This window comes from Centropristis striata, chromosome 17, assembly GCF_030273125.1.
Source record: "Centropristis striata isolate RG_2023a ecotype Rhode Island chromosome 17, C.striata_1.0, whole genome shotgun sequence".
Lineage (NCBI taxonomy): Eukaryota > Metazoa > Chordata > Actinopteri > Perciformes > Serranidae > Centropristis > Centropristis striata.
The window spans coordinates 1614903-1625000 of NC_081533.1; the positions used below are offsets into that span (position 1 = coordinate 1614903).

The following is a 10098-nucleotide window of genomic DNA, read 5'->3' on the forward strand; positions in this document are numbered from 1 at the left end:
GGTGTTTCATAGCTCTTTTATTTCTCTCTGTGCGGCCTGACATTTTAATAAAAACTTTTGCATGATTCTTATGATTCACTCCACACAGTTTATGGAACGTGTAAATTAAATGTATACAACTTTAACTTGAGTCATTTACCACAGAACTTATCTTCCAGGCTGCAGACGGTGAAATGAAGAAGTCAGAAAGTGCGTTCTCATTGTATCTGCTGCAGAATCATCCTGAAGGTCTTCACCGTAGAGAAACTCTCTAAACTCTCTCTTTGAACCTTTACAGCTTAAAATTTGTGAAACTTTGGGGCTTTATTTCTCAACACATTTTTTTCTGTGTGTGTGTGTGTGATGTAAAGATAAGTTACTGTATATAAGTTCAGCTCTTCCTTCAGGCTGACGAGAGAATTCTGCAGCAGGTTTGTTTCTGTCATTTAACAGACTGATATTATATTATTAATATTATATTATACTATAATATATTATATTATAATCAGGATATTACTGACAGGTCTGTGCCTCTTTTATTAAAGGTTCATTTAGAGAATCATGAAGATGTTGGCTGTGTCTGCTCTGCTCTGTGTAACGGTGGCTCTAACCAGAGCTGCTGGTGAGTATTATTAGTATTATTATTATTATTATTTATATCAGTATTATAAACAGATTCTATTGTGTCCATTCAACCCTTTGATGCTCAACATATAAACACCTTCTAATGCACAACATGGGCCAAGAATCACCTTGTGCGTTAGAAGCGTAGTGATAAAAAAAAAAAGTAAAAAGTAAGAAATGAAAACAAAAAATGAGGACGTATGATGAACAAAAACAAGTTATTTGAGGAAAACCTGCAATACTGAATGATGAAATTAATTTATTGCAAAGATATAGAATGTCTTTTTTTTGTCTTTTTTAAATAGTTGTTTGTCTTCTTTAATAATTGTGTGTCTTTTTTTAAATAATTTTGTCTTTTTCTAATAAATTTGAGTCTTTTTTGGTAATTTTGTGTCTTTTTTGGTAATTCTGTTTATTTTTTGTCATTTTGTGTCTTGAAGTAATTTAGTTTTTTTTCTGTCATTTTGTGTCTTTTTTAAGTAATTTAGTTTTTTTCTGTCATTTTGTGTCTTTTTAAGTAATTTAGTTTTTTTCTGTCATTTTGTGTCTTTTTTAAGGAATTTAGTTTTTTTTTATGTCATTTTGTGTCTTTTTTAAGTAATTTAGTTTTTTATGTCATTTTGTGTCTTTTTTAAGTAATTTAGGTTTTTTTCTGTCATTTTGTGTCTTTTTTAAGTAATTTAGGTTTTTTCTGTCATTTTGTGTCTTTTTTGGTCATTTTGTGTCTTTTTTAAGTAATTTAGGTTTTTTTCTGTCATTTTGTGTCTTTTTTAAGTAAATTAAGTTTTTTTCTGTCATTTTGTGTTTTTTTTAAGTAAATTAGGTTTTTTTCTGTCATTTTGTGTCTTTTTTAAGTAATTTAGTTTTTTTTCTGTCATTTTGTGTTTTTTTTAAGTAAATTAGGTTTTTTTCTGTCATTTTGTGTCTTTTTTAAGTAAATTAGGTTTTTTTCTGTCATTTTGTGTCTTTTTTAAGTAATTTAGGTTTTTTTCTGTCATTTTGTGTCTTTTTTAAGTAATTTATTTTTTTCTGTCATTTTGTGTCTTTTTTAAGTAATTTTAATTTTTTTTCTGTCATTTTGTGTGTTTTTTAAGGAATTTAGGGTTTTTTCTGTCATTTTGTGTCTTTTTTAAGGAATTTAGTTTTTTTCTGTCATTTTGTGTCTTTTTTAAGTAATTTAGGTTTTTTTCTGTCATTTAGTGTCTTTTTTTGGTCATTTTGATACTGCCTCCAGCGGTCCCCAGGTAATTTGAGTTTGAGACCCCTGGTTTAGACCCATGTTGTGCATCAAAGGGTTAACAGAGAGGAGTTTTATTTACTGAACCAAGTCAATAACTGCCATGTGAAACTGTCCAGTTGTTCCAGAAGCAGCGGCCTCCAAGGATCTGAGCGGTCAGTATTTCCTCTTTTACATTTACCTTCAAAACATTATTACGTTTTTACCTGATAAAAGGATCGCTTTAGTAGCTCATATACAGCATCAAAAAAAGTCTAGTTTACAAAAGTCTACAGGCCCGGTGCCTTGACCTCGTCATTTTTCCAACTTCAAGTCTAGTTTTGAGTTAACGAGGCTAACGAGGCAAGCTTTTGATTCCAAATCTCCTTCAATATTTATTCGGTGTCCAGCCTCGCTGCATTCTGACAAACCCCTATAATAATAAAACTCATTTTGACCGTTAGTAATGTTGATAGGTTAATTTAGACTTAGTAGGTTATTTAAAATAATAAAATAAAACCATAATATTTCTCTTTTTTTAACAACAATGGCTCTTTTTGTTAGTAAAGGTTGCAGACGCCTGGTTTAGTCAGTCCTGGTAAAGGAAAAGATATTTCATTTTGACAAAAAAAATCCTGGTTTAGCTGTTGACTACTGTGTTTTTGTTACAGCTAACTTAAAGTATGTGTAAATCAGTGTGTGATCAAATCAAAGGTTAGTAAAGTTAGTTGCGTATAAGACTGACTGTCTGTATAAAGCAAGATTAACATCTACAGCTACACGAATATCACAACAAATATACTTAAAAACACAAAAATACCAAAACATTAATTACAGATCAAATCCCTTGTATTTAAAGTCCTTGCTGATTGCTTATCTAAGCCCAGTTACATTACTCACAGTCCAGTTGAACAAGAGAAAAGGTGCGTGTGTGTTTGCCTTGACATTTTACTGCACTACATTTTGAGGGCAAATATTGTATTTTTTTTACTCCACTACATTTACCTGACAGCTTTAGTTACTTTAGACTCTAGTTATAATGAGCTCTACCTTGACTACAGTAAAACGTTGCTTACATTAATGCATCAATAATAAAAAATCTAGCATTTGGAATAAAACAATCTGAGTGGGTCCGTTCGACATAACAAGTTTTACTTTTGATACTTTAAGTACATTTTGATGCTGATAATTTTGTACTTTTACTTCAGTACGTTTTGAATGCAGGACTTTTACTGCAGTGGAATAATTTCACAGTGTGTATTAGTACTTGTACTGCAGTAAAGGATCTGAATACTACTTCCACCACTGACTGTAGGTCACAAGCTAGTTAGACATGCCAACGATTGCAATTCATATTAGTGAATAAAAACACAATGTTACTTACACTGTGTTTTTTTTGGTTTTTCCAAACTCTATCAAATCTAAAACTGACTGGTCACCAGAACAGGGATTATCCTTTGTTTTGTTTTTGGAAATGAAGTAATCTAACTTGAAGACATATCCATTATTGCTCTTATTTGTTCCCAGTGAAGAGTCATCTGGTCAAGAGGTCCACATCTTGCTCCGGCCGTTGGACCAACATCAATGGTCGCTGTTTCCACTATTTTCCAGCCCCCATGACTTGGGCCAAAGCTGAGGTAACAGGGATGACTTTGATTCACTGCTTCTACAACACGTTTTTAATATACTTGCACTCTTCTGTTGTAATTTAGTTTTTTTCTGTCATTTTGTGTCTTTTTTAAGTAATTTAGTTTTTTTCTGTCATTTTGTGTCTTTTTTAAGTAATTTAGTTTTTTTCTGTCATTTTGTGTCTTTTTTAAGTAATTTAGTTTTTTTTCTGTCATTTTGTGTCTTTTTTAAGTAATTCAGGATTTTTCTGCCATTTTGTGTCTTTTTTGGTAATTTTGTGTCTTTTTTAAGTAATTTAGGTTTTTTCTGTCATTTTGTGTCTTTTTTGGTCATTTTGTGTCTTTTTTAAGTAAATTAGTTTTTTTCTGTCATTTTGTGTCTTTCTTGGTCATTTTGTGTCTTTTTTAAGTAATTTAGGTTTTTTTCTGTCATTTTGTGTCTTTTTTAAGTAATTTAGTTTTTTCTGTCATTTTGTGTCTTTTTTAAGTAATTTAGTTTTTTTCTGTCATTTTGTGTCTTCTTTAAGTAATTCAGGATCTTTCTAGCTTCTACATCAAGTTTTTAATATACTTGCACTCTTCTGTTGATTCGCACTCACAGTCTGCTTATCTCAAATCCCTTGAATTTAAAGTCCTTGCTGATTGCTTATCTAAGCCCCGTACATTACTCACAGTCCAGTTGAAAAGGGGGAAAATCCTTTTCGATGGCGGGTGTGGAAAGATGGAAGTTTGATCTCAGGTTGAGTTTCAATAATGTGCCGTCTTGCAAATTAAGTTGCTGATTGTCCTTGTTGTTGAGGTGAAGCTTTCTCTGGCAGTTGCAGTGAACTTTGCTTTCATTAATGCAACTTTGGTGCGCAGAGAAGGTTAGAGTTGCAATTACTTCAGAATTCCTTCTGTTGATTTGCACTCACAGAGAAACTGTCAGAGCATAGGTGGGAACCTTGCATCGGTGCATGACATCCAGGAGTACCACGAGATTCAGAGTCTGATCAAGACCGCCACGTACCAGAGTAAGGAAACATGGATCGGAGGCTCCGACGCCCAAGAGGTACTTCTATTCACTTGCACACAATATCTGACAGTCGTTTGATTCAAACTGTTATTTTAACTGATGCTAAATTACGTTCTTTTGTCTCTAGGAGAGTGTTTGGCTCTGGAGTGATGGTTCACGGTTCTCTTACACAAACTGGTGTCCTGGAGAGCCCAACAACTGGCGTGGCAGACAGCACTGCATCCAGATCAACCATGGAGGTGAATCAAATTAGTCATGGAAAAAAATTATTAGACCACCTTGTTTTCTTCAGTTTCTTGTTCATTTAAATGCCTGGTTCAACTAAAGGTTCATTTGTTTGGACAAATATAATGATAACAACTAAAATAGCTGATAAGAGTTTAATTTAAGACCTGATATCTAGACATTTAACATGGTTTTATTGGTAAAAAACAAAGTCATTATCAAGAAAACCATTAAAAATGTCTAGATATCAGCTCTTAAATTAAACTCTTATCAGCTATTTTTGTTGTTATCATTACTAGTGCAGTGCCCGTAGGAAGTATGTATTCGTACATTACATGCAGACCATTACAACGTCTGCAACTCCATAAAACACTTTTCATAAGGTACCACACCATCCAGCACATACACACTGAACACTGATATTCACTGGAAACTATTTGAATATTATTGTAAAATGGAACCTTGTAGCCACTTTAAAACTCCTAAAGATAGGTAGGATAAATAGACTTCCAGATGAGATGAATCAGGGTGGAAATCCAGAGTGAATTGTGTTACTGACCAGGTGTAGGCCTATCACACAATGGGGCGGGACTTACCTAAAAGGTGGCGGAGGTCCGCGAAAAGGGGCGGAGGTCCCCGAAAAGGGGCAGGTCCTCTTTAAAGGGGGCGGAGCTCCCATAAAAGGCGTCCGATCGGAAACAGTGCAGTGCCGCAATGAACTTTGCTTTCATTATTGCAACTTTGATGCCCAGGGAAGGTCAGAGTGAGCAAGATATTAGAGAAAATTTTTTTTCCATGACTGTGTATAAGTGATCCTAACAGCACGTGCAAGTCCATTAAAGTCGTAATAGCAGCATTAAATTCTTCTACATGGTTTTGGACAGAGAGTTTTTATTTAATTAATGTCTATTTTTTTTAACAGACAGTTTCAGTCTGTGTTTACTTACAAAACAAGAAGAAAAGCTTTTGTGTTTGTTTGGTGTTTACAGGGGACAAGTGCTGGGATGATGTCGGGTGTGGTGCGAGTCGTCCATTCGTCTGCAGCAAGAAAATGTGAAGACCCGTGGGCTGACTCGTCTGACTCGTCTTATAACCCGAAGGCTCTGTACCTTATTTCATGTCTTTATCTTTTCTATCGCTGCAACACAAAGTGACACGGTCAGGAGCTGGATCCTCTCTGAGGCTTCGTGCCTTCAAAATAATGGAAGTAACGCTTTTAGCTCAACTTTGTTCTGTAGAATGAACAGGTATTTTTCTTGTCTTGTGCAAAATTAAAATGCTCAAGCATCCAAACCGGCTGGTCTATGAGTCTCTGTTCAATCTACAGCACTGAAATTTATGTCTTTCTTTAAAAAATTACCAAATATTTGCCATTTATCATGGATAGAAACGGTAACACTTTACAATAACTAACTAAATAATGTTTATAGATGTTTATAAACCATTATTAACCATTTACAAAGTGCTTGTAAAGTGCTTTGTGCATTTACAAATATGCTATACATATTTAATCTTTAAATGTTTTAAATCAATGTCTTAAAGGTTTATGAATAATTTCAAAATCATTCACATACTTAATATGGTGTTAAAAATGTTATAATGAGTGCAACTAAAACTATTAATGAACTAATAATTATAATTTAATTGTTTGTTAATGGTAAAGTAACTATAAACTTACATTAATAAACCATCTATTAGCCACTAAATTATTTAGTTAGTTAAACATTAATAAATGATGTATTTACCATTCTAAATGGGCTATATACGGTTTATAAATGATGATTAAACATTAATAAACTATCTGTTTACCATTTATAAATGATGGTTATTGTAAAGTGTTACCAAAGAAAGTGTTAAAATAAGCATTATTATTGAAATTTAAACTTTCAGACAGTCCTTGAACATATCTTAGGTTATGATTTATGTCATTATAACTGTGTTATTCTGCAGAAAAGACCATTTTGATTTATTCTCACTTCTAGTCATGAATGTGCTGATTCCATAGAGATGCAGGACTTATATAATTATAAATATTGCAGTGAAATACAAGGACACAGAGAGTAAAATGTAAAATGAGCAAAAAACACATAATTGTGCACATTTCTGAGTAATTAATGGACATTTCTATCACAAAGATATTCCATTAATGCTGCATCATCCATCACATAGACCGTCCTGTTTGAGTGTTTACACCTTTTTGTTTTACATAACAGCGCCACCCTCTGGACAAACCAGAATAATACAAGTTAATACTTCATCTCCTCTCTGCTGGTAAGAGTTTTATAGTGAAAAAAGTGATAAAGAATGACAGTAAAGTGTTTATCCTTCATGTCAGCTCGTTTAAAAGACACAAAATGACCAAAAAAGACACAAAATGACAGAAAAAAGCTAAATTACTTAAAAAAGAAACAAAATTACCCAAAAAGACACAAAATGAAAAAAAGACACAAAATGACAAAAAAAGACACTAAATTATTTTTTAAAAAGACACTAAATTACAAAAAAAAAGACACAGAATTACAAAAAAGACACTAAATTATCTTAAAAAAACACAAAATTATTAAAAAGACACAAAATTACTAAAAAAAGACACAAAATTACCAAAAAAAGTAAATAAAGGGACCTTCCGCACACAACACGGTAAAGTGCCATTCATATAAAACTCGAAAAAAATATTTTCAGGAGGGCCACGAGTTTGAAAATATGACGCAGGCACATGAACACACAATCAGGATCTTATTTTTATGTCCCCCTCCCACAGAGACTCCTGAAGATAGCACACTTCCAGTAAACACACACACACACACACACCTAAATATGTAGATGACATAAGTGAAGCCCAGTGGGTCGAACTATAAATAGAGGAGCAGCAGAAATCCCCCCCGTCTGTCCCCGTTATACATGTCAGAGTTTCAGGTTTCACCAGCTGGCTCCAACACAAAGTTTAACAAGTTTAAATTCCTTTCTTTTGTCTTTATTTCTGCAAATCGCTCAGTCACATGAAGCGTCTTAAACTCCAGATTACGTTTCAGGTTCATAAAAGGTCTTAGAGTCTTAAAGTTCACAGATTAAAACACTGTTATTTTTATTTCCTCCTAACATCTTTTTCTGTTCTAAATCATTTTTATTTACACTTTATTTCCAGTCATCCATTCAACTTTTGTGGCTTTGTTTTATACCAAGGGCTGATATCTAGACATTGAACATGGTTTTCTTAATAATAACCAAAATCATGATGAATAAAACCATGTTAAATGTCTAGATATCAGCTCTTAAATTAAACTCTTATCAGCTATTTTTGTTGTTATCATTATATTTGTCCAAACAAATGAACCTTTAGTTGTACCAGGCATTAAAACGAACAAGAAACTGAAGAAAACAATGGGGTCTAATAATTTTTTCCAGGACTGTATTCTTTGTCTTTTTCGGTAATTTTTACATCTATTTTTTGTCATTTTGTGTCCTTTTTAAAATCATTTTTGAATCTATTTTTGATCATTTTATGTCTGTTTTTAAAATCCTTTTTACAACTACCAACTCTACCAAACATTCCAGTCTGGCCTCCGTACCCACCACAGCACCGAAACCGCTCTACTAAAAGTCACCAACAACCTCCTACTCGCCTCTGACTCCGGCTCCCTCTCAGTCGTCTGCAATCATGCATTGGCATCTCTGGCTCAGCACTCTCCTGGTTTAAATCCTTCCTCTCCGACAGATTTCACTACATCTCCATCAATAACTGCAAATCCCATATCATCCCAGTCACACATGGTGTCCCCCAAGGCTCGGTGCTCGGTCCCCTCCTATTCATCCTGTACATGCTACCCTTCGGTCACATCGTACGCAGACGATACCCAACTCTACCTCTCCACGAAAATCATCACTCCTGCCGCTCTGCTCACCATCACAAACTGCCTCACTGATTTAAAAACCTGGATGAACAGCAACTTTCTCAAAGTAAACTGCAACAAATCAGAAATCATCATCACTGGCCCTTAATCCTGCCTCCCCTCTTCCCAAAACTTCTCTCTGAACATCGATGGACTCACAGTTAGCCCCTCCCCCTCTGTCCCAAACCTCGGCGTCACCATGGATCCAACTCTCTCCTTCAAATCACATCAAGAAAAAATCACCAAAACATCCTTATTCCACCTCCGCAACATCTCACGTCTCCGTCCAATCCTGTCCTCCTCCGCTGCCGAAACACTAATTCATGCTTTCATAACCTCCAGACTGGACTATTGCAACAACATTTCTACGGCCTCCACCAACCTTCAAAACTACAGTATGTCCAAAACTCAGCTGCCTGGTTCCTCACCCACTCTGCTCCATCCTTCAGCTCCTCCACCAGCTCCCTATCCAGCACAGAATCCACTTCAAGATCCTGCTCATCACCTACAAAGCCTCAGCCTACCTCAGATTCTTTGGCCAGTTTTTGTTTTTTGTTGGTCATTTTGTGTCTTTTCGGTCATTTTTTTTCCGATTTCGATAATTTGGGGTCTTTTTTGATCATTTTTACATCTTTTTGGGTCATTTTGTGTGAATAACAACAAAAATAGTTGATAAGAGATAATGGAGATGAGAGAGCTGATATCTAGACATTTAACATGGTTTTATTGATCATAATCAACATCATGATGAATAAAACCATGTTAAATGTCTAGATATCAGCTCTTAAATTAAACTCTTATCAGATATTCTTGTTGTTATCATTATATTTGTCCAAACAAATGAACCTTTAGTTGAACCAGACATTAAAATGAACAAGAAACTGAAGAAAACAAGGAGGTCTAATCATTTTTCCATGACTGTATTTCCAAACATGTGATACTTTGATTCATATTTCCCCATAAAACCCACTTTAAAATAACACTATAGCCTCTTGTCTCTCTCTCTCTCTCTCTCTCTTTCTCGCTTCAACAAATCTGCAGCAACAAGCACATTTTCCCCGACACACTCTTACCCTTTGTCATCGTGTGTGTGTGTGTGTGTGTACTTGTACATCCTACATAACGAGGACCGGAGAAAGTTTTTAACCAACAGAGTGAGGACATGCTTGGAAAGTTGGGATATTTCTGCCTGTCCTCACTTCTTTTGGGCCTGTTTGAGGGTTAAAACCTGGTTTAATAATTAAGGTTATAATAAGGTTTAGGTTAGGGTTAGGGATTAAATTGTTAGGGTTAGAGGCTACACTGTAAATAAAAACTGTTGTTTTTAGAGTAAAAACCAGCAGCTGTGGTTGCCAGAAGTTTACTGTAATAAATACGGTGCAACTTTTTAAAATATTACGGCAAAATGATATTAACACTGTTTATTTCACATTTAAGATTATCATTTTATTCCATATTTTACCGTAAAAAATAAAAAGTTTTTCCATCAAAAGAAACGCTGTTCTGCCATATAACTGACAA

The 10098-nt window shown here is 34.4% G+C and overlaps 1 protein-coding gene across 1 annotated transcript; it reads left to right on the forward strand.

Moving 5' to 3' along the window:
- The first annotated feature begins 304 nt into the window (after positions 1 to 304).
- On the forward strand, positions 305 to 5980 carry LOC131989555 (ladderlectin-like). The gene is made up of 7 exons (XM_059354808.1): positions 305 to 410; positions 525 to 601; positions 1960 to 1995; positions 3347 to 3456; positions 4364 to 4498; positions 4590 to 4701; positions 5677 to 5980. The coding sequence occupies exons 2-7, from the start codon at positions 541 to 543 to the stop codon at positions 5742 to 5744; spliced, it is 522 nt and encodes a 173-aa protein (XP_059210791.1). The 5' UTR covers positions 305 to 410; positions 525 to 540; the 3' UTR covers positions 5745 to 5980.
- The last annotated feature ends 4118 nt before the right edge of the window (positions 5981 to 10098 follow it).